Consider the following 24275-nt stretch of genomic DNA (forward strand, 5'->3'; position numbering starts at 1 on the left):
CTGGCCGCGTCCTCCTCCAGCAGGAGCTTCACGAACTGCCGGGGCACGTGCAGGGACAGCACGCTCTCTGCCATCTGCTCCAGGATCCGCAGGTGGTTGCCCTCGGTGGTCGGGAACCGGTACATGCGGCAGACGGCACCGCCGAACACTGAGGCGGGAGGGCGACGGGCCGCAGTGAGCAGGCGCAGGCCGCCGCGGGGCCCCCTCCCCGCCAGCCCCCGGGTCTCCTTCCTGCTCATCTCCAGGGAGTTAAAACACTTAAACCCACACCCAGAGAGTGACCGAGCCCGACACCATCGAGACAGAGCAAAAGGAAGCAGGAGCCTCCTCCCCGGAGGGTCACGAGGTCCCGACACGCTGCCACAAAGGACGGCACGCTGATGTGCAGAGAGAGGTGACGATGGGCGTGCACAGCCGTGACAATCAGAGCGGGTGGGGAAGCAGACCACGAACCCGCGTGGACACTCACGAGTGGCAAGGGTACTGACAGAGGAAGCTGCTTACCCGATTTCAGTAAAGTGTCTTTTCGCAACGAAGCGTATTTGGATCGGATTCCCAAGGCCTCGGTCAAGCTCTCGTCAACAGGCAGAACCATCTAAAAACATGTACAGAAAAGCATGAGGAAACTGTGACTGACTCCAGAGCACATCATGTCATAAAAGAACCCTTGAAACTAACATCCACCAACAACTCTACGAGGAACGCACAGCCAGACAAGTGAGGCCCCCTCCCAGGACGCTGAACATACTCCGCCCACACAGCTTTCTAGAAATGCACAACTTTCGAAGTCACTTCCCCTTGTCTTCGAGTGTTCTGACGTGTAGGATGAAAGGGCAGTGGTAGACGAGGCCCACGAGTATTTCCACAGCTGACGTTCAGGTTCATTTGGGGTAAAATGAGAGATCTCTGTATTTTACAATGACTGCCAGCGTTTGGGCTCTGAAATTAGAACTGTCGTTTGAGAGTGTCTGGGTGAGCGGCTGTGCATCAGAGAGGGTGACACGGTTGGTGGGGGGGGGGGGGGGCCGGGCACAGGTGTGAGACGGGGCCCAGGCGACTGCGAGGCAGAGGAGTGTCTGGGAGAGGAAGGCCGTGACCAGCCCTCAGGGTGACCTGGGTCTCACTCCACACCCACGAGCCACCTCTGCCCTCTGCACTCTGGAGGGACGCCGGCATGGCCTGGGGCAGGGGCCCGCTTCTCTCTACGTGGAGAAGTACCTGGGGGGACTGGCGCGCCCGGCAGAGCCCGGCCTTCCCCTCCCCACAGCTCACTGGCAAAGTGCGTCGGGACAGTCCTCGACTCCTCACGGAGAGGAGCAGAGTGGTGTGCTCACCCTCCCGTTGACGGTGTCCAGAGACCGGGTCACGGGGGGCCGCTGGTCTGACTTCTCCTCCATCTGCCAGCCCATCACGGTGATATTGCCCACGCGGTCGCTCTCCGCAGACCTGCAACCGGCAACGCGCTTCGGTAAATAGCGCCGTGACTGCGCTTCGTTTTCTGCTTCAACACAAAGCACAGCTTCCTGGATGGTCAAGGGGTCCTGGGGGTGCCAGGATGGGGCCAGCTGGTGGGTCAGGCAGCAGTTACCGTGTGCACAGGCTCCGGGGGAGGCAGGCGAGGAGATGGGGGCACAGAAGAGGGCTGTGTCTGAGAGGAGACGATGCCCCAGAGATGGGTGGCGTGCCCGGTGAAGCGGGGGTCAGGGGTAGCCAATGCCCGCTCGGGAGGCTGGCGCCCATCAGCCCTGGGCTGACCCCGCCCCGGAGAGTGATGCAGACACACCTTGCAATCGGGACTGGAGAGCACCTTCTTCTGGCACTAGACCCCTTTTCTACTCGTTCCCACCCCACCCTCAAGCTCTGATTAGCCTCAAGGCCTAGGCCGGGACCCCAAGTGAGCTGAGGTCACCCAGGATTGCCCAAAGCCTCTGAATCCTTCATGGTATGGCTGACACCACTCTCGCCCTGGTCCGCTTTACCGCTAAGACCCCTCAAGGTGGCTGCTGGCTGCCTGGGCCCATCTGATTCATCCAGGGAAGCCCCAGTGAGTCCTTGATCCATTCAGAGATACCTGAAGCCTCTGGCTTTTTTATCTAAGCTGTGGGGCTTAGCCAGGTTCTACATTTTTATGTGGTCACATGCATCCACTGACCATTTCCTCTGACTCACTCTCACGGTTCTCGTGCCTGGAAGAGTCCCCTCCCAGGCTCTCTGTTCGACGGTCATCTCTAGCTCCTTTTAAAAAGGATGATGGGGCTTCCCTGGTGGCACAGTGGTTAAGAATCTGCCTGCCAGTGCGGGGGACACAGGTTCGATCCCTGGTCTGGGAAGATCCCACATGCCGCAGAGCAACTGAGCCCGTGCATTACAACTACTGAGCCTCCGTTCTAGAACCTGCAAGCCACAACTACTGAGCCCATGTGCCACAGCTGCTGAAGCCCGAGTGCCTAGAGCCCGTGCTCCGCAACAAGAGAAGCCACCACAATGAGAAGCCCGCTTGCCGCAACCAGAGGAAAGCCCGTGCGCAGCAACAAAGACCCAACGCAGCCAAAAACTAAAAAATAAAAAGTGCAGGCTCTGGAATCAGACTGCCTGGATTTGTACGTGGGCTCTGATAGTTCTCAGCTGGATAACACTGAGCAAGTTAATTAACCTCTCTGGACCTCAGGTTCCTAATATCTCCTCCTAGGGTTGTAGTATTAGGCGAGGTCATACAGGAGAGCACACAGTAAGAGCTTAATAAATGACTATAAAATGTACATGTATAAAAATTTAAAAATAAATAAATAAAAAGGATGATGCCCACGTCTTACATTTAACCCTAATCCAACTAGAATCATCTCTGGCGTATGATGTACCTGGGTGTTCTTCTCTAACGGCCCCTCCCCCATGCGACCCTGATTTTTCTCCCCGAGACCCCTTCCTCGTCCTGAGTCAAGCTCTCCACATACACAGCAGGGTGAGCCCTGCCCAACGCCTTCAACTCTGTCATCTCCGTATCTTCAAAATGTCACACGACTAGCAGGGAATTCATCTTCTGTGTCAAAATCTTCTTTGCTATTTGGGACTATTTCCCCAATTTTTACATTATTTTGAAAAAAAAAAAAAAAAAAAGAACACTATGTCAGGGTGGGACCTGCCCCTAAAATGAATCTGGGAAGGACCGACACCTTGACCCCAACATAGTGGGGTCCCCCCCGCCGCGCCCCCTCCCCACAGTCCTTCCTTCCACAAATATTTATTGAGCAGCAGGCACTGTTCTAGGTCTTGGGATACGAGCAAAACCATGGAACACCCCTGCCCTCTGGGAGATCCTATTAGGGAGGGGACAGATAACAGCAAAGTATGTTTGGTATTATTAGATGCATACCTAGGTTTTCCTTTGGGTCTGCATACTTCCTATGAACACTGCACATTTCCATTCCGTGACAGGCCCTCTGACAGGCTTTTTTTCTCTCTCCTCAATGACAACCAAGTCCCTGCCCAGAGTCTGGCCTCTGGGGACACGGTGCTCTCCCAGTATAGGAAGTAGGGCCTTTCCCCATCTGTCCCTGGACCTCATAATTCCAGATCCTTGCAAAGGGACAAAATTTAATACCAACCTTAGTGTTAAATACAACCTATGACGCCTGTCCTGGAGCAGATCTTTGACGACAAATGTTCCAGAGCCCAGCAAGTACATCTGAGGAAGAGGGGGAGACAGCATTAGTGCACCTGCTTTGCCTCTGCTCCAACTGCCAGGCCCTGGGGAGTCCAGCTGGCTGGTTCTCTCAACACATCTGACCTCATCTCAGTAGCCCAATGGGGAGGCTCATAGAGACGTTCCCAAAGACAAGTACATTTGGACATTAATTTGTGAGCCAGAAGTGAAGTCAATCTCGTGTCCACCTCTCAAACGATTACAGAACTTTAAAAAAAGGGAAGACTATCCCACGAACCACAACATGGTACTTAACTGTTCCCTGAGATCTATCCTTGACATCATACACAGAGAGCTTGATCTGTGTCATCTGATTGATGAGAGAGTCTTGAAAGAAGGCAATACTGCTTAGAAATATAGGATCGTTGGTTCCCTAGAATAGAACAAAAAAAAAAGAATCAGAATACAGAGTTGGATTTTTTGAACTGGTTGCTTCTGAAACACACCAACGTTCTCAGAAGGAGAAACTAACGTTCTTACCAACTTGGATCAACACAAGTGCGAATGGGGCTTACATGGATGCATATAACCAAAACACTGTTTTCCAAAAAGGACAAAGTTTTCTGGGCCCAGATACAACAGACAGACCACCACACAAGCTGGGCCCACAGGCTCATTCTAAGGGTTCCTCCCTCAGCGGGAAGGATTTTCTAAAACTGAGTTGAATGTCCACATGTATTCTTAGTCTTACAACTTCACTTGAGTTATGCATTTGGATCTACTACTGTGGGTGATTCCTTTAAGATGTACAAAGGCAGATGGAAGAGGATATGAATGGCCAGAGCTGGTTATTTCCAGAATCCTGGGTTTGGAATAATTACGGTCCGGCTTTCTTAGGGCTATCCTTTTCTGAGGACTAGCTGCTAGTGTCTCAATCGTAGGTAGCTACTTCCTGGCAGCCCGGCCTTGCCCCGCAAAGCGCCGTTACATCAGACTCTCTTCCTCAGGCGGTGGTTAGCGATCTCAGCCAGTTAGCGGCTCCTGTCTGTACCTGCAGCTCCAGCTCCAATGTCTCAGCGCCTGCTGGACAGTGCCCGCCCCCGGTGTCCTGCTGGGGCCGCAGCCCCACCCAACCTGTCCCTCCATCCGCTGGTTCGGACCCTCTCTGACTCTCTGGCCAAGGAGGCTGCAGACCCAGGCACCTGCTTTGGTGCCTTCTCCTTTGTTCTCAACCACCCAGCGTCGATGCACCCCCGCCAGTTCCCCCTCCAGAGCCTCCCTCTCGTGCCCCCTTCTTTCCACTCCTCCCTGCTGCCAGCCGGGCCCCACAGCACTGTCACTCCCCCAGCGACCTCCGACCCGGCGCCTCCCTGAAACACACCTGCGGACAAGGCTGCCCTGCCCGGCTAGACCCCCGCTTCCCTGCACTCCTGCTCTGCCTCTGCACACACTGGACAGGATCAAGTTACTCTCCAAACCCACACAACGAGCTGGATGGGACCTCGACCTCCGGGTACCGTCCTCGTCTCTCTGCTCTAACAGAGACCACACTCTGCTCTGTCTGCATGAGCCACGTTCATTTCCGCCTCCTCACCCACAGGATGGTAGACTCCTTGAGGGCAGGGGCGGGCCTCAAGGGTCTTTGCATCATCCACAGCACCCAGCACTAGGCTTCCTACGTAGGCAGTGCTCGACAAATGCCGAGAAAACAGAATTGTTGGCCTGAACTTGGAAATACATTTCTAAGAGAATGAAAAAGTGTCTTGTCTTCCAAAATGTGAAACTGGGAGAGAAGGGGAAATGCAATTTGTTTGGTGGAGAGTGCCAGGGAGGAGATACTTCACACCTAGAGGCTCACGTCACCAACAAAATCCAACAGGAGCTCACACCAGCCAACTCCTACACTTAGTTTCATAACTTGCATGATGTGCTCAATTATCGGAAGAAATTTTGTAAACTTCCCCAGGCGAACGCAGATCATTTCATTTAACGTAAAAAGTAAACACACAGCACGCATCTCAAAAGAACATAAAAATAAAAACCAATAAAAATAAAGGTATGCCTAGTAAGAGGGTTGGTTAAGGGTTAACGCTCTCCAAACTCTGATTAATGAGCACGACTGTCCACAAGTAGCAGCCAACTGGAGGTGACAAGGAAGAATCGGGTCTTACCTCTTAAAAGGCAATCAACCTTAGGGGACCCACTGTTCAAAAACAGCCTGCCAGCAATCAATAATAACTGTAAAGGATATGGCGAATATAAATGCCACCCGCGTGAGTACGTGTGATCCAAGATACCAATGTAGCTGCAGCTACAGGTGCTCAGGCCACTGAACAGCCCTCCCACCGGGATCAGAAACACTGTCACGGAGCCGCCGGAGGCCAGGGGCCAGCAGCACCCACCTCAATGATCTCCGTCTGCGCGTGTTTCGTCCAGAACGCCTGGGGTGGGGTGGTCACACTCACTGCTACAAAGCTATTTGGTTTTCGATCTAGCGACGGCGTATGCAGCTCACTGCAAGCTACAGAATTAAAACAACAGAAGTAAAATAAATAAAATAAAATAGAAATGAATCTTTAAAATCAGGCTCTAGTTAGTTCTCTGTTCCAAATGCATCCAAAGAAAGAGAAGTAAATGCACTCAAAGGGATGAGATGATCACAGTGTCAGTTGTCACAGGGAGGTGATTTTTCAGATTAGAAGCAATCCCTTCTCATTCCTCCCCGCCTTCCCCAGCCCCCAGGACAGCAATGCAGGCACTGCCAATGGAAGGCTCTCTACGTCCACGGAATGGATGACATAGGAAGGGTCTGACCCATAAAGTCTGACCTTAATAACTAATTGGAGCTAGGCAGCCACAGAGTTGATGAAATCAAGACCCAGCTACACACACCCGCATCCAGGACTTCCGCAGCCGTAGCTTATGGTGTCCCCAGATCTGTGTGTGATGTATGTTGGAAGCAAATTAAAATTCTATGGCAAAATAAACAAAGCTTTTTTTTTTAAGGAAGTCATTGCTTATTTATTCTCCTTATAAGACTTATATCAAATGTAAGATTACTAAACATGTGACTTTTCAGAACAAGAGGTGCCCTGCAGAACTGTTTCAGTTAGAAAATGTACTAAGCATTTTGAAAGACTCAGATAACTCTATCATAGAAGGGACCCACAGGAAAAATGATCATACGTCTTTGAATCTAACATGCTATCTGTTGTAAAATGCATTATAAGAGAAAAAAAAAGGCCCACTGCCATTAGTCTATGATATGACACTGATTGTAAGACACTTTCTGATTAAAGATATACTAAAAGATGAAAAAATACCCACATTGTAACTGATGAAACATATGGTAAATCACCCAACACTCATAAAAAGAACTGGCTTTTCTGGAGGGGCACTGAACATGCCCCACAGTGTTGCAAGCCTTTGGTTAATTCCCAGAGTTCGGAAACAATTGATTTTTTTAAAACAATTTATAATTTTTAATTTTTATACAATTTCTAAAGGTTACTTTCCATTTACACTTATTACAAAATATTGGCTATATTTCCCGTGTTGTACTATACGCCCTTGAGCCTATCTTACACCCAGTCGTTTGTACCTTCTACTCCCCCCACCCCTGTATTGCCCCTTCCAGCTCTCCCTACTGGTAACCACCAGTTTGTTCTCTATATCTGTAAGTCTACTTCTTTTTTGTTATATTCGCTAGTTTGTTGTATTTTTTAGATCCCACATATAAGTGATATCATACGGTATTTGTCTTTCTCTGTCTGACTTATTTCACTTAGCATAATGCCCTCCAAGTCCATCCATGTTGCTGCAAAAGACAAAATTTTCATCCTTTTTTATGGCTGAGTAATATTCCATTGTATCTGTATATATACCACATCTTCTTTATCCATTCATCTGTTGATGGGCACTTAGGTTGTTTCAATATCTTGACAATTGAAACAATTGATTTTGACCATTTTTCCACTGTCTTTATGAAGGAGAGGATTTTTAGAGGTCTTTATTCCTGCTCTCATCATTCTCATTGATTTTTAAAATGCTCACTGGTGATTTAAAATTCAGAAACTGATTTTTACTTCTGCAAATTAATTTACTTCTGAAAATTAATCTCTTTGTATTATCTTCTCATACATCTTCATGGATTTTCATTACTTATTGGAATATAATAAAATACAAAGACCTTGGGTTTTCAGTTCAATGAGTTTTGACAATCATATACACCCATGTAACCCTCATCAAAACAAGATACCTTTTCCCATCAGAGAAAGTTCCCCCCATACTTCCCAGTCAACTCCCCTACTTCTGCAACCACCTTCTGATTTTTATCACTTTTGTCCATTCTTGAATTTCACATAAATGGAACATTTTTAAGATCCCTCTGTATTGTTTATATACCAATAATTCATTCTTCTTTTTAAAAATTGATGAATTATATTCCATTGTATGAATGTACCAACATTTACTTATCAGTCCTGCTGTTAATAGACATTCGGGTTGTTTCCAGTTTGGAACTATTATAAATAAAGGTGCTATAAACATTCTTACATCTTTTTGTGAACATGTTTTCTTTCCTTTGCCTAAGTACCTAGGAGTGGAATTTCTAGCTTATAGTAAAGGACACACTTAGTTTTGTAAGAAGCTGACAGTTTTCTAAAGTGGCTGTATCATTTTACAATCCAACCAGCAATTTACATGAGTTCCAGTTGCTCTGCATCTCACCGACAGTTGGTGGGGCTCGTCTTTATTTTAGTTGTTCTAATGGACGTGTTTTAATTTGCACTTCTGTGATGACTCATGATGTTAAGCATCTTTTCACCATGTGTTTATTGTTCATTGTTATAACTTCTTTTGTCAACAGTCTGCTCAAGTCTTTTGCTCATTTTTAAATTGAGTTGATTTTTTTTTTTAACTGTCAATTTGTAAGCATTTTATTCTGGATCTGTCCTTTGTCAGGTATATGTGTTGTGAATTTTTTTTTCCCAGTCTGTGGTTTATTTATTCATTTGTTTAAAGATTTCTACAGTTTTTTTTGATTTTAGATTTTTAATTTTAGAGAACAGCAGGCAGAAAAATGTCCCTCCCCCTAAAAAGTATCCACGTTCTAATCCCGGGAACCTGTGAATATATGATAATAATAGGCAAAAGAAGACTTCATAGATGTGATTAAGGTCATGGAATCTTGACATGAAAAGATTATTCTGGATTATCTGGGTGGGCTTAGTCTAATGACATGAGCTCTTAAAAGTACAAGTGGAAGGTGGAAGGGTGAGTTAGAAAGATGTGACAATAAAAAAAAGAGAGACAGGAGAGATTCTAAGCATGAAAGGCACTCAACCTGTCATTGCTGGCTTCGAAGATGGAGGAAGGGGCCACAGCCACAGAATGTGAGTGGCCCTTATAAGTTGAGAACAGGCCTCAACCCGGTAGCTAGCAAAGAAATGGGGACCTCAGTCCTAAAACCACAAGTAACTCATTCTGCCAACGACTTGAATGAACAAGGAAACACATTCTCCCCTAGAGCCCCCAGAAAGGACTGCATCCATGCTGAAGCTTTCATTTTGGTGTTATAAGATTCTAAGCAGAGACCCAGCTGAGCCCTCTGGGTTTCTGACCTAAGGGAACTGTAAGATAATACATTTGCGTTGTTTTAAGGTGCTATGTTATGGTCATTTGTTATGGCAGCAATAGCAAACTAAAACAGAGAGTTGGTACTTTCTGCCAAGGGAGCTCTGCCTACCCTCAAGTTGTGGTCGTGAGTTATTTATTTTCTTCCAGAAGCCTTAAGGTTTTATTATTTTCTAAAAGTTCTATTCTCTTTCTTCTATGTCTGCCTCAACAGAAATCAGGGATTTGACTGTTCCATTTGCTCTCCCTCCTTTAAGCTACCCCCATCGGTGACCCTGGTCTGGTCTCTCTCGGCCTACCCTCTCATCATGCGAGGTTAGAACAGCCGAGTCTCTCAAGCGTGAGTGATGGCAGGTAGGTTGAGACACAGCAGGTGGCCCAAGGCTGGAATGACTGATCATCAGCTCAAAGGCGGATGAGCCAACTGCCACCGTCAGAACACACCTCCCCACGGGTGACATTCTCTCCTGGCCTCGTCCCCACCCAGCCTGTCTAAATCTCACGCAAGGTTTAATTCCTAGCTCAGTTCCACGGCTTCCATGAAGCTTTCTCTCTGCAGCCCACAGTCACGTCTCCTTCCGTTTATCACTTACACGTCACTCCTCTGGCATATTTCCATAGAAACCATTAATCTCTGATATGTGGGTCTTGTCTCTCCAACCAGAGCATCTGTAGTCCCAGCTGAATAAATGCTATTGACGTAAACCGGTAAAACATATTTCGAGTGCATATCATCTGACTCAGCAATTCTATATCCAAGAGTTTATCCTAGGGAAATAATCAGCAAAATATATGAAAGATCCATGTACAAGTACGTTAACTGTGCTGGTGTGTTTGCAATGGCATATTGGAAAGACCTAGATGTCCAGCAACAGGAGACTGGTTAAAATAAATATAGCACAGCCATACAACAGATTATTCTATGTAGGCATCTGAAATGATGAGGTGGCAGATCCACGTTTATTAAAATGAAAAGATGCCAGTGATATTTCGCTATGTGAAAAAAAAATCATGTTAAGAACACTAGGATGACATTTTTGTAAATAATTCCATCACCTCCACAACTAAAAATCATCAAAAATTTCTGTATAGACCTGTGTGGGTGTAAAAAAATATCTGGAAGGATATATACCAAAATGCCAACTGTGATTCTCTCTCTCTGATAGGGTTTACATTTTCTCTATCAAAGGTTTTTAAATGAGTACTTTTTAATTTTAAACTTCTATTTTTAAGATAAAATATTTGACCATTCAATTATCTGACTCCTACTCATCTCTTTTTTTTAATTGTGGCAAAATTCATTTAACATAAAATTCACCCTCACTTTTTTAAGCTGTTTCTTCCTCCATCTGTCTCATTAATATGACTACATTACCGCCCTTGACTTGCCAGATTCAGAAATGTTCTGATTTCTAGATTTCTCTTATAGCGGTGAAGATTTTTAACTTAATTACATCAACTCCCATTCTCTCTCTAAACTCAGTTTAGCTCAACTTTTTTGTTACATCCATGTTCTGCATTATTAAAGCTAAGCAAATACTATTCATTACGGGACTTCTTTTACTTCTCTCCTGTGTTGGACTGTGTTTCCTGGATCTTCTTTTTTCTCAGTTTATTCCTTCTTTTCGGTGGAGCACATCCTCCACTAACTTCCAGAGAAAGGATGTGGGGAAAGTAAATTTATTTGAGACTCTGTATCATGAAACGAATGTCTTCCTACCTTCACACTGATCGATAATCTGGTTGAGCAGAGAACTGCAGGTTGGAGATATTTCTCCACTCATATTAACGATGTGGCCCCACTGTCTTCAAGCTTCCAATGTCCCCAAGAATCTCCAGGCCAGTTCCATCCCCTGGAGAGGACCAGTTGGTTTTTTCCTCTCTGGAAGTTTTTAGGATCTTCGTTTTATTCCCAGTGCTCTGAAATTTCAGCGTGACGTGCCTTATGTGCTCTGTGGTTCTGAGAGACGCTTGTATTATTTCTTGTTAATTTCCTCCCTTACCTTCTTTCCTATTTTCTCTTCTAAATGTTGAGCCTCCTGAATTTGCTAATTTTCCACTTCCCTCCCATTCTCTAGTTGGCTCTTAAATTTTTACTTTCTGGGATAATTCCTCAAATATCTTCCAACCTTTATTGAATTTTAAAATGCTCTGTTATATTTTAAATTTCTCAGACTGTACATGCTCTTCAGTTGTTTTTCTTCATAGTTTCCTGGGTTTTTTTATGGATACACCATCTTCTCTTGAGGATACACATTGTAATTTCTTTGACGTTTTCTTCTTTCTTCAATGTCTCTGTTTCTTCCAAGTTCTACTTTTTTCTGTCTTTCATGTTGTGGGCCTTCCACAAAGGTCTAGTGATCTACGCTTTCATTTTGTTTTAAATCACCTCTGAGGTATAATTTGTATGCAAAACGCACCCATTTTAAGTAGAGCACTCAGTCAGTTTTGATCAGCATACACACCCATAGACCCACCACCACTGTCCAGACACAGAGCATCTCCATCACCCCAAAGGGCTCCCTGTGCCCCTTTCCAGTCAGTCCTCACTCCCAGATAACCATTAGACTGTTTTCTCTCACTACAGATTCATCCTTCTGAGTTTCACATAAATGGAATTACACAACACACGGCCTCTTAGTACGGCTTCTTTCACTTTGCACAGTGCCTTTGAGATGCGCCCATGGCGTGTGTGTACCAGTGATAGGTCCTTTTCCCTGCTGAGCGGCTGTCTGTCATATGCACGTAACATAGTTGATCTTCCTGCTGATGGACGTTGTTTCCAGTGCTGAATATTACAAATAAAGATGCAATCAACATGCATGCACCAATCTCTGCGAGCACAAATAAAAGTCCATTTGTTTCTAAGTATGTGGTATCAGGAGGCTGAGGTGTATGGTGGGCTCCGCGGGCTCCGCGACAGCGAATGGGGGGGCCGGCCGGCCTACTGTGGCTGGGCTCCAGGCCAGCATCTCTGTGTCTCTTTGGGGGTGGTGGCGAGTGGGTGGTTTACCTTCTCCAGAGACAGCCTCCATCCTGGAGGAATAAGCCCAACAGAATTAGGACGAGAGGAAGAAGGGTAGGGAGGGTGAGGTGGGCGCATGCCCCTCGGCAGACTTCCACGGACAAGGGGAGAGGGACACTAAAGAGTGTCGGGCCTTGGAGCAGAACCTTCTGCGATGAGCCACACTGCCCGACCCCGGAGCCAGTACAGCCCAGGGCAGTGGTTGGCACACTCTCTCATCTGACGCTCGTGAGAGGGACGGCATCAGGGGTCAGCTCCTCCGTGCGTGGAGCTGGGATCCGAGGGCTAGAGAGCTAAATGCAACCCCACAGGGCCTTGTGGTGGCGGGCGGACAACGCTGGCCCTAAGCCCCGTGTCCTCCCGGGGGTAGGAGAGGGGAGGGGAGGCTGTCTTTGCAGCTCTGGGTGGGCTTACCTCCCGCCCCTCCCCACTGCCAGCCGGCAGGGAGCACTTGCTGAGGAGACACGAGTCCCGCAGGCAGGCAGGCAGGCAGGCAGCCCCCCGAGGTTCCCTCCCACCCACAGGAGGTTCCCACCAGCCTCGGAGCTTCATGTCCTCAGAAGCACTTGAGCAGCAGCAGTGACAGCAGCAAGATCTCTGAGACAGACTCCTGCCAGTTGTGGAGTGTTTGCTTTTGTTTTTAAGCAACGTCTATTTTAAGACAAAGTTTAAAAGACACCTACCTAAGCTGAATTCTAAAATGGGCTCGTCTGGATCCTGTATACTTCCTGGATAAAAAAGAAATGACAGAAAAAAAAATCACCCTTAAGAAACTTTTCCCCGCTTTCAGATTGGATGCAAAACACTCGACACACTGGTGGCAATCATTTCACAATATGTTATAAATTAAACCATCAAGCTGTACATCTTAAACTTACAGTGATATGCGTCAATTACTTCTCAATAAAACCGGGAAGGAAAACCCAACGCTCTGCTTTCTTTTCCCTCACAAACTGTTATATGAGATGATTTCTTTGTTTTCTAAACATTTTATTTTGAGATTCCTAAGAATTCTCTGACCCCGAGACCAAACCCCCTCCCACTTGGGTCTGTACACTCACAACACAAAGGGCTTTTATTATGGTCTGGGCACTTGCCAGACAGGCACTGTGGACATTCCCACGTTATCTATTGGCAAATGAGTCCTGGAGGTGCCCACGCAAACTGGAAAACTGATGGCGGGCAGGTTCCAGTGGAAGCAGTTCCCAGGAAGAGGGCTGACTTCCCCCTATTCCAGTTCAAGCAGAGGGATGCCAGGCCTGGCCCTCCCAGCGCTGTCACAGTATGGGACCCGCGGGCAGGCCCGGTGAGGCTCACCTGCCAGAGAGAGGCCAAGCATGTCGGCTGCCACATCGACGGTAGAAGCCCGCTGCATCGCACGGGCCCTGGTGCCATGGCGAGGGCTGTGCTCTCTTGCTGTCATGATGTCATTGGTGACGATGTGCTTCCTGATCCTGGGTCAGACCACGCCTGATTCCCCGGGAAGAGCTGTCATCAAGCCCTAGTCCCCTAAGGTGGCAGTAGTCCTAAGAAATAAAAACAAACACTTTTTTTTTAAAAAAACAAACAACAACAAAAAACAGGGATGGTGACGAAGAGACACTGTGCTCTCATGGAGAGAGCACGTTGACCTACACGGACAAGATGCAGCAAAGCCAGGGTCCTCTGGCAGTTGGAGAGCCAGGACGGAGAGTCCGATGAGCTAGGCCCCATCTAGTCACCTCCTCTGTACTCACACACCAGCACGGTCCGTCCGTGGGATCCCGTAAAGAAATCATGTTCTCTTCAACAGAGACATGCCACATTAAATGATGGCTTAGATCTAATCATAAACTATGGCCTTTGATATTTTCTTGTTTGCTTTATTATGTTTTTCCACTGGCAAGCCTCAGAGACTCTTCACAATCATAATCAGCTCACTACCATCTCTGTTAGAAAGATAAGAGACGCAAGAAGAGGTCTGGTACCCACTGGCCAGGACAGCACAGCAGAACAGTGGAGACCAGAGGCATGTCTCCAACCTTGCTCTCTCCCTCCCAGGGGTACAGGAATTTCACGTGTGTCGGACTCAGGCTTTCTTTCCCACAAAACGCCACAATCTACGCCTCAGTGGACAGTGCTGTGCTGTGGATACGGAGGTCTCTGGGCAAAGGGCCACTGCAGGCTGAGCCACACAGATGCTCCGGCCCAGCACAGAACTCACTTTCTGCTCACAGCAAGGAGTGAGTTTCACATATTCTTCTAACCCTATATGCTACAATCCCTGCTGTCTCTGGAAGGAACCAACCTTTAGGAGTTAAGATAATTAGACTAATAACCCCTCTCAAAGGTCCCCATATATCCAGATGCCCCTGTCTTCTCAAAGTGCATCAATGCCTTTGCACCTGAAGGGCCTGTGTTCCCACTCTTGGGTTAATTCACCCAGCAACTAACTTACTGGGCATGTTCGTTCTTGGACCAGTAGAGACACGTGGCATTTCTTCATAGAAGCACATGCAAATCCATCATCTAAAAATAGAAAATTATAAACTTAACAAGCTAGTCAAACATGAAGTTCTCGAGAATGCTTATTATAATGTACTGATATATGTTATAATTTTAATGCCTAGAAATGTGGGGAAGCCAAGAGCTACTACATGTTCCTTTGAGCTTCACACCCCAATCTAACCTTTTGGCTCAAAAACAAAGGTTTTGCCCAAAGCCCCGAAGGATGAGAAGCAGAAAGTGCCCATTCCTCTCCCCCGCCCTGGGGTGATCCAGGGGAAGTGGGGACAGGCCTAAAGGGCCTGCTGGGCAGCTGGGATGTGATTCAGGGAAAGGAGGAGATAAAGAGCCCGAGGCCAGGCCTCCTGCTCAGAACTGTCAGGCCCTGGGAGAACCTGGGTGCCTCTGAGGCTCTGCTTTTTGGTGTCTAAGATGAAGGTGGTTGTACCCACCTCACGGGGCTGCAGGGGGAAGCAAATGTGCGAGAACGGGAGCGGGCTCTGCAAACGCCACCTAGCTCCCAGCCCACCGCTGCTGCCTGGCCCCTGCGCGCCTTCCCGCGGACCCCACCACCCAGGCTCCGACTCGGTCCAGCACTGCTGGGGGTGGTAGGGCAGACCGCAGGGCCCAGAGCGAGAGCGTCTGAAACTTCCGGAGTCCGTGGTGGAGACGGCAGGAGGATCAGTGTGCACAGCCCTCAGACAAACCCGACACCCCCTGCAGGCTGTGTTCCTCCCCTTCCCACTGGGGCACCCGGGGGCCTTGGGCACCTCAGCAGAGAGGGCAGTAGCCTGGCTGGGGAGGCCCCGAAGAAGTCACCATGGGAAAGACTCACCAGTCTGCTGACATCAAAAGGCGCACAAGTCAAAACTATTGCAATAGCAGTGGAACAGACCGGGAAAGTACTTGCAGTACTAATATCTGTATTTTACAATAATGTTTACACAACTTGACAAAAAAAACAACTCACTAAAAATGCAAGTGGCAAAAGGTATGAATTCATAAAAGAGGGATACAGGTAGGAAATACTTTGGAAAAGTGACCGAACTCAATCATAATGAGGAAAGCAATGCTAAATACACCTTTCGTTACCTAAAGGAGGGTCTAAAAGAGGTTTGTTTGTTCTTCTAATGAGAATGTGCTTTGCTGGCAGAACTAGGGGAAACTCTGTAGGGCTCTCCTATACTGCTGATAACATTTTAGAGAGGTTCGAGCATTTCAGAAACCAATTTGACATTATTTATCAGAATCTGTAAACAATAACAAAATTCTGGCCAGTGGTCCAGAGATGCTAATTGTAGCACTGCTTGTCATGACAAACACTGGAACCAATCTAAATGCCCAGCTGCAGATAAGTGCATTCTGGGACATCTATAAGAAACACTACCTATGGGTGTTAAAATGACCATAATAAAGGCAACACACAGAAGAAGTCCTTCAACCTCATTAGTCATCAGGACAATGCTAATTGTAACCATGAGATACCTCTGCGTACCCACTAGAATAGCTAAAATGAAACAGACAGACAGTACCACGTGCTAGCAAAGATGTGGACAGAATAAATGGGGCCCCGATACACTGCTAGTGGAGTGTAAGATGCTGGAAAACTGGCAGTACCTACCCACACTGAACGTGACCTGGTGTGTAACTCAGAGTGCAATTGCTAACGGAAACGCACACTTAGGGTCACCAAAAAAAAAAAAAGCTGCAAAGAACATTTAAAGCTGGGAACTCCCTGGTGGAATTCCAGTGGTTAGGACTTGGTACTTTCACTGCCAGGGCCCGGGTTCAATCTCTGGCTGGGGAACTAAGATCCTGCAAGCCGCACAGTGCGACCAAATAAAAAAATAACTCTAAAAAACAAAAAAAAACCAACACTTAAAGCAGTAACATTTATAATATTCAAAAACTAGAAACAATCCAAGTGTCCATCAACAGCAGAATGGACAAAACAACACAGATGACTCTTAGGGACAATGTCAAGGGGGAAACCCAGACCCACGAGAGCACGTTCTAGGCGATTCCACCTCTGTGAGGTTCGGGCACTGGCCAAACGAGTCTGTGGTGTCAGAAGTCAGGACAGTGGTGTCTCTGAGGGGCAGGACTGACGGGGGAGGGTGGGAGGAGGCTTGCGGGCTCTGCTGGTGCTGCCTCCTCTTGCGGGCGCTGCTTCCGTGAGTCGCTTCACCGTGGGGAAATGCACTGAGCTGTATATGAAATGATCTTTATACCCAATAAAAAGGCTGGTTCCTTTAACGACTATAATAAAGACGACACAACATGAAAAAGTGTTTATGTCAGTTCTGCATCTTGTGTGTCTTTAATGAAATGTTCTACCTGTTCTCTGGTTAAAGCCGTTTAAAAAGACGGGACAGAGCCAGCAGGAGACCACACCAAGACGACGGCCACATTTGGGGGCGTGGCCACGGGGAAACGTTGTCTTTCTCAGCTTACTGCCATCCTCCCGCGTCACTGAAAGCTGCCGCCACGCCAGAGGTAGAGGTGGCACCCGGAGCATGACCTTTCCCTGCGTGTCCCCGGCATCCCCTCGCCCCTCCTGGCTGCCCTGCTCAGCTTGTTAGTGAGCTGCTGTCGCCCCCCTTCACTCGGGACAGTGGAGACATGCCACCTAACGGAGGACAACATCTGTACCCCGACATCCCGCCAGCCCAAGGGAGGCTCCGCACCCGCCTGCCCTTGCAGGGTCCCCACCAGCCCATCCCTTCCCCTGGAGACTCTGGGGACAGAAATGCTTGAAGGGGAACATCTACAGGCTAATTTTACACGTAACAGAATTCGCAGATCAGAGAAGCTTTTAGTTCACGAGGACCGTAGAAGCCACCTCATGGTTATTTGGGGGCATCTAATTAGGATCTGCGATTCAAGTCATCAGGACCCAGAACACGAAGCTGACTTGCACGGCTGAACTAGACTTCCCGTTATTAGTCTCATTAATTGAAGGTAATTCGCCGAGGATTCAGATATTCCCAAGCTCCCTGGTTTTCCTCCTAGCCCCATTTGAAGGCCAGAGCTCATTAGCAAGAAAAATGACTTAAAGAGGACAGAGAGGGTGTGGGAGTTGTTGAGGAGACTGGAATTTTTTTCTTCGGGGCAGGAGAGAAGCAGTAACTCATGAAACTAACTGCCTCGGCTCCTGACTCTGTGGGAGACGTGTGACCCCTTCCATCAAATCAGCAGCAAAGCCGATGACGTCCTGCTGCCCAGTGGGGGCAGGGAGATGTGGCCGAGGGAGCATCACCAAGGCCACGGAGAGGACGCTATGACCCACACGGCTTCGTGGGGTTCCTGAGGGTCACCAATGACTGTCGGAAGCTTCCAGAGGAACCGGTCTCGGGAAGGCCTGCCCTCCTCCTCCACAGAACAAGGTGTCTCAGGCCTGACAGGGGTCTGGAGGCCCTTCTGGCTCAGTAACCTCTGCTGAGCAGGAGTTGAGGGGGGGAGGCCAGCTCCACTGGTATCTGTCAGAACACTGGGGTCTTCTCAAAATCATCTTAAAAAGGAGTTGCATGGATGAGCATGGAAATCCAGGCAGGGTGACTTCCTCAAGGTCAAGTGGAGGTAAAGGATGAGCTACTGGCATCAACCCAAAGCCAGAAGCCCCCGTACCACTGGCTCTCTCCCTGCCATCCCAGCCCTCCCCACCCTACCGCTGTCACTGCTGTGGGCAGCAAACGGGCCAAGGGCAACCCTTCCCAGTGCTCTGCTCTCCAAGAGGGAAGGTCAGACGAAAGCTGAGTCAGAGCAGCCCTTGAGGAGGCGGCTACTTCACGAGTCAGAAAGAGGAAGCGCTTTCTCTCAAAGCCCCCAATCCAGGACGGCCACGGTCACTGATGGATGAGGTGTCACACTGATCACTGGCACCGAAAATCACTGGTTATAACCCGAGAGAGACAGCTGCCCCTTCCTGCAGGAAGCCTCCCCTCCAGCCAACAGCCCTTCTGCAATGGAGCAGGACCCGGTGGGGCCCTGCTGGGTACAAGTCCTTTCTGTGTCCCCTGTTTCTTGTTTGTAGGAAATGGGCTTCATTCAGCCTCCTTGACCTTCCCGGAGCTCCAAAGGGCAGATTCAAACAGCTGCTCATCAGGGAAGGGAGGGACTAGAGACAAGGGAGAAGCAGTCAGGACACAACAGTGCAGCCTTGGGGCAGGGTCCTGGTTCCCCCTCAAGGTATATATATAACAAAATATCTCTGAGTTCTTCTGCAGGAACTAAGACCCCACCCAGGTGGAGGATGGTAACTTCTGGCTGAGCACCAGATTCCTGGAGCACTGCCCTGTCACCTCACCACCAGCCAATCAGAAGAAAGTCTGCACAAGGTGGAAGAGAAAGAAGACTCTGAGCCCCTCCCCAAATGATTCTTCTTTAAAAACTTTCATGGTCGAGCAGAATCTCTGGAGTTGGTTTCTGGACACAAGTCCCCCATCTCCCCAGGTTAGCAGCCTCCTGAACAAAGCAGCCCTTCCGTTCCTGCCAGCACTTGGCTCTCGAGTACTGGCTTACGGACATCATGCAGCCAAACCAGAGTTTGCTAACCTTTCCTCACAGAGGCTTGCTAACCCACCAGGCGGTCTGCACCTCAGGACAATGCACTTCCTGTGTGGCAGCAGGAGAGCCAGCCAGCACCTGTGTCTCGACCTAAAGTCCTTGCTTTACCCTCCTGGGCGCCTAGCTCAAGCCTAAACACAGATGAGGGGGCGAACCAGCACCTACCGAGTAACAAACCATCAAGGTCCATGCAGACCACACCTGCCACCAGGTTCACTGACGGACTGGTCCCTCCAGCGGCGTGCGACCACTGCAGAAGGATGTACAACCGCTTAGATGCGGACAGTGACGTGGTCATGGGATCCCCTCTTCCCTGGACTCCCTGCTATGTGCAGGGGCCTGCTGGGCAATTCCAAGGCCCCAGGGTAAGGTGGGGTCACTCAGTGGAAGGAAACTAGGTCCCCAGACTGTGGGGCGGGCAGAGCCCCCACCCCACCACTTCCCCACACACGACCTATGTTGAGCTTAACCTGACTAAGAAATAAACCTGTGCTGTGGGAGACTGGGGGGTAGGTGGTTGTTATAGCAGCTAATGTGAGTTACTTTGACTAAAGTCTGGTGCTTTCCAGGCACTCAATAAATGCTTACGATGAAAATAAAAATTACAGGGGCTTCCCTGGTGGTGCAGTGGTTAAGAATCTGCCTGCGAGTGCAGGGAACACGGGTTTGAGCCCTGGTCCAGGAAGATCTCACATGCCGCGGAGCAACTAAGCCCGTGCGCCACTACTACAGAGCCTGCGCTCTAGAGCCCGCAAACTACAACTACTAAGTCCGCACGCCACAACTACTAAAGCCTGTGCCTAGAGCCGATGCTCCACAACAAGAGAAGCCACCGCAATGAGAAGCCCGCGCACCACAACGAAGAGTGGCCCCCGTTCTCTGCAACTAGAGAAAGCCCACACGCAGCAACAAAGACCCAACACAGACAGAAATAAATAAATAAATAAATATTTAAAAAATAAATAAATAAAATAAAAATTACAACCACAAGTTAAAACTTACTGCACAAAGGGAAAAACAAAAAATAACATACAAGGGAACTCCCATAAGGTTAACAGCTGATTTCTCAGCAGAAACTCTACAAGCCAGAAGGGAGTGGCATGATATACTTAAAGTGATGAAAGGGAAGAACGTACAACCAGCATTACTCTACCCAGCAAGGATATAATTCAGATTCAATGGAGAAATCAAAAGCTTTATAGACAAGCAAAAGCTAAGAGAATTCAGCACCACCAAACCAGCTCTACAACAAATGCTAAAGGAACTTCTCTAACTGGGAAACACAAGAGAAGAAAAGGACCTACAAAAACAAACCCAAAACAATTAAGAAAAATGGTCATAGGAACATACATATTGATAATTACCTCTATACCAATAAAATGGACAATCCATTCACAAACGTGAATGGATTAAATGCTCCAACTAAAAGACACAGGCTTGCTGAATGGATACAAAAACAAGACCCATATACATGCTGTCAACAAGAGACCCACTTCAGACCTAGGGACACATACAGACTGAAACCGAGGGGATGGAAAAAGATATTCCACGCAAATGGAAATCAAAAGAAAGCTGGAGTAGCTATACTCATATCAGATAAGATAGACTTTAAAATAAAGAATGTTATAAGAGACAAGGAAGGACACTACATAATGATCAAGGGATCAATCCAAGAAGAAGAAATAACAATTATAAATATATATACACCCAACATAGGAGCACCTCAATACATAAGGCAACTGCTAACAGCTATAAAAGAGGAAATCGACAGTAACACAATAATAGTGGGGGACTTTATAACACCTCACTTACACCAATGGACAGATCATCCAAAATGAAAATAAATAAGGAAACAGAAGCTTTAAATGACACAACAGACCAGATAGATTTGATATTTATAGGACATTCCATCCAAAAACAGCAGATTACACTTTCTTCTCAAGTGCACACGGAACATTCTCCAGGATAGATCACATCTTGGGTCACAAATCAAGCCTCAATATATTTAAGAAAATTGAAATCATATCAAGCATCTTTTCTGACCACAATGTTATGAGATTAGAAATGAATTACAGGGAAAAAAACATAAAAAAACACAAACACATGGAGGCTAAACAATACGTTACTAAACAACCAAGAGATCACTAAAGAAATCAAAGAGGAAATTAAAAAATACCTAGAGACAAATGACAATGAAAACACAATGATCCAAAACTTATGGGATGCAGCAAAAGCAGTTCTAAGAGGGAAGTTTATAGCTATACAAGCCTACCTCAAGAGACAAGAAAAATCTCAAGTAAACAATCTAACTTTATACCTAAAGGAACTAGAGGAAGAAGAACAAACAAAACCCAAAGTTAGCAGAAGGAAAGAAATCATAAAGATCAGAGCAGAAATAAATGAAATAGAAACAAAGAAAACAATAGCAAAGATCAATAAAACTAAAACCTGGTTCTTTGAGAAGATAAACAAAATTGATAAACCATTAGCCAGACTCATCAAGAAAAAGAGGGAGAGGACTCAAATCAACAAAATTAGAAATGAAAAAGGAGAAATTACAACAGACACCACAGAAATACAAAGCATCCTAAGAGACTACTACAAGCAACTCTATGCCAATAAAATGGACAACCTGGAAGAAATGGACAAATTCTTAGAAAGGTATAACCTTCCCAGACTGAACCAGGAAGAAACAGAAAATATGAACAGACCAATCGCAAGTAATGAAATTGAAACTGCAATTAAAAATCTTCCAACAAACAAAAGTCCAGGACCAGATGGCTTCACAGGTGAATTCTATCAAACATTTAGAGAAGAGCTAACACCCATTCTTCTCAAACTCTTCCAAAAAATTGCAGAGGAAGGAACACTCCCAAACTCATTCTATGAGGCCACCATCACCCTGATACCAAAACCAGACAAAGATACTACAAAAAAAGAAAATTACAGACCAATATCACTGATGAATATAGATGCAAAAATCCTCAACAAAATACTACCAAACAGAATAAACAACACATTAAAAGGATCATACACTATGATCAAGTGGGATTTACCCCAGGGATGCAAGAATTCTTCAATATACGCAAATCAATCAATGTGATACACCATATTAACAAATTGAAGAATAAAAACCATATGATCATCTCAATAGATGCAGAAAAAGCTTTCAACAAAATTTAACACCACTTATGATAAAAAACTATCCAGAAAGTGGGCATAGAGGGAACCTACCTCAACATAATAAAGGCCATATATGACAAACCCACAGGAAACACCATTCTCAATGGTGAAAAACTGAAAGCATTTCCTCTAAGATCAGGAATGAGACAAGGATGTCCACTCTTACCACTATTATTCAACACAGTTTTGGAAGTCCTAGCCATGGCAATCAGAGAAGAAAAAGAAATAAAAGGAATACAAATTGGAAAAGAAGAAGTAAAACTGTCACTGTTTGCAGATGACATGATACTATACATAGATTATCCTAAAGATGCCACCAGAAAACTACTAGAGCTAATCAATGAATTTGGTAAAGTTGCAGGATACATAATGAATGCACAGAAATCTCTTGCATTCCTATACAGTAATGATGAAAAATATGAAAGATAAGGGAGCACTCCCATTTACCACTGCAACAAAAAGAATAAATACCTAGCAATAAACCTACCTAGGGAGACAAAAGACCTGTATGCAGAAAACTATAAGACACTGATGAAAGAAATTAAACATGATACCAACAGATGGAGAGATATACCATGTTCTTGGACTGGAAGAATCAATATTGTGAAAATGACTATACTACGCAAAGCAATCTACAGATTCAATGCAATCCCTATCAAATTACCAATGGCATTTTTTACAGAACTAGAACAAAAAATCTTAAAATGTGTATGGAGACACAAAAGACCCCCGAATAGCCAAAGCAGTCTTGAGGGAAAAAACCGGAGCTGGAGGAATCAGACTCCCTGACTTCAGACTATACTACAAAGCTACAGTAATCAAGACAATATGGTACTGGCACAAAAACAGAAACATAGATCAATAGAACAAGATAGAAAGCCCAGAGATAAACCCACAAACCTATGGTCAACTAATCTATGATAAAGGAGGCAAAGATATGCAGTGGAGAAAAGACAGTCTCTTCAATAAGTGGTGCTGGGAAAACTGGACAGCTACATGTAAAAGAATGAAATTAGAACACTCCCTAACACCATACACAAAAATTAACTCAAAATGGATTAAAGACCTAAATGTAAGACCGGACACTATCAAACTCTTAGAAGAAAACATAGGAAGAACACTCTTTGACATAAATCACAGCAAGGTCTTTTTTGATCCACCTCCTAGAGTAATGGAAATAAAACAAAAATAAACAAATGGAACCTAATGAAACTTCAAAGCTTTTGCACAGCAAAGGAAACCATAAACAAGACCAAAAGACAACCCTCAGAATGGGAGAAAATATTTGCAAATGAATCAACAGACAAAGGATTAATCTCCAAAGTATATAAACAGCTCATGCAGCTCAATATTAAAGAAACAAACAACCCAATCCAAGAAGACCTAAATAGACATTTCTCCAAAGAAGACATACAGATGGCCAAGAAGCATATGAAAAGCTGCTCAACATCACTAATTATTAGAGAAATGCAAATCAAAACTACAATGAGGTATCACCTCACACCAGTTAGAATGGGCATCATCAGAAAATCTACAAACAATAAATGCTGGAGAGGGTGTGGAGAAAAGGGAACCCTCTTGCACTGTTGGTGGGAATGTAAATTGATACAGCCACTATGGAGAACAGTATGGAGGTTCCTTAAAAAACTAAAAATAGGGCTTCCCTGGTGGCGCAGTGGTTGAGAGTCCACCTGCTGATGCAGGGGACACGGGTTCGTGCCCTGGTCCGGGAAGATCCCACGT

The 24275-nt window shown here is 46.4% G+C and overlaps 1 protein-coding gene across 13 annotated transcripts in view; it reads right to left on the reverse strand.

Annotated features, from left to right (window-relative positions):
• Positions 1 to 24275, reverse strand: part of INPP4A (inositol polyphosphate-4-phosphatase type I A) — a 148516-nt gene that overhangs the window by 58785 nt on the left and 65456 nt on the right. For 11 of the 13 annotated variants that reach the window (XR_012325579.1, XR_004521711.2, XR_004521712.2 and 8 more), the window contains exons 2-10: positions 14737 to 14807; positions 13617 to 13825; positions 12983 to 13027; positions 6043 to 6161; positions 3957 to 4073; positions 3603 to 3682; positions 1335 to 1446; positions 505 to 595; positions 1 to 148 (exon numbers count right to left, since the gene is read on the reverse strand). Coding sequence is in view for 10 of the 13 variants with exons in the window: in XM_073791066.1 (XP_073647167.1) it covers positions 1 to 148; positions 505 to 595; positions 1335 to 1446; positions 3603 to 3682; positions 3957 to 4073; positions 6043 to 6161; positions 12983 to 13027; positions 13617 to 13722 (818 nt within the window). In the remaining 3 variants the exon portion in view is untranslated. Of the gene's footprint in view, positions 149 to 504; positions 596 to 1334; positions 1447 to 3602; positions 3683 to 3956; positions 4074 to 6042; positions 6162 to 9867; positions 10041 to 11972; positions 12063 to 12982; positions 13028 to 13616; positions 13826 to 14736; positions 14808 to 24275 lie in introns of those variants that run through there. The other 2 variants (XM_073791067.1, XM_033838126.2) reach the window with 2 other exon arrangements.

Source organism: Tursiops truncatus, chromosome 14 (genome assembly GCF_011762595.2).
Source record: "Tursiops truncatus isolate mTurTru1 chromosome 14, mTurTru1.mat.Y, whole genome shotgun sequence".
In the NCBI taxonomy this organism is placed as follows: Eukaryota; Metazoa; Chordata; class Mammalia; order Artiodactyla; family Delphinidae; genus Tursiops; species Tursiops truncatus.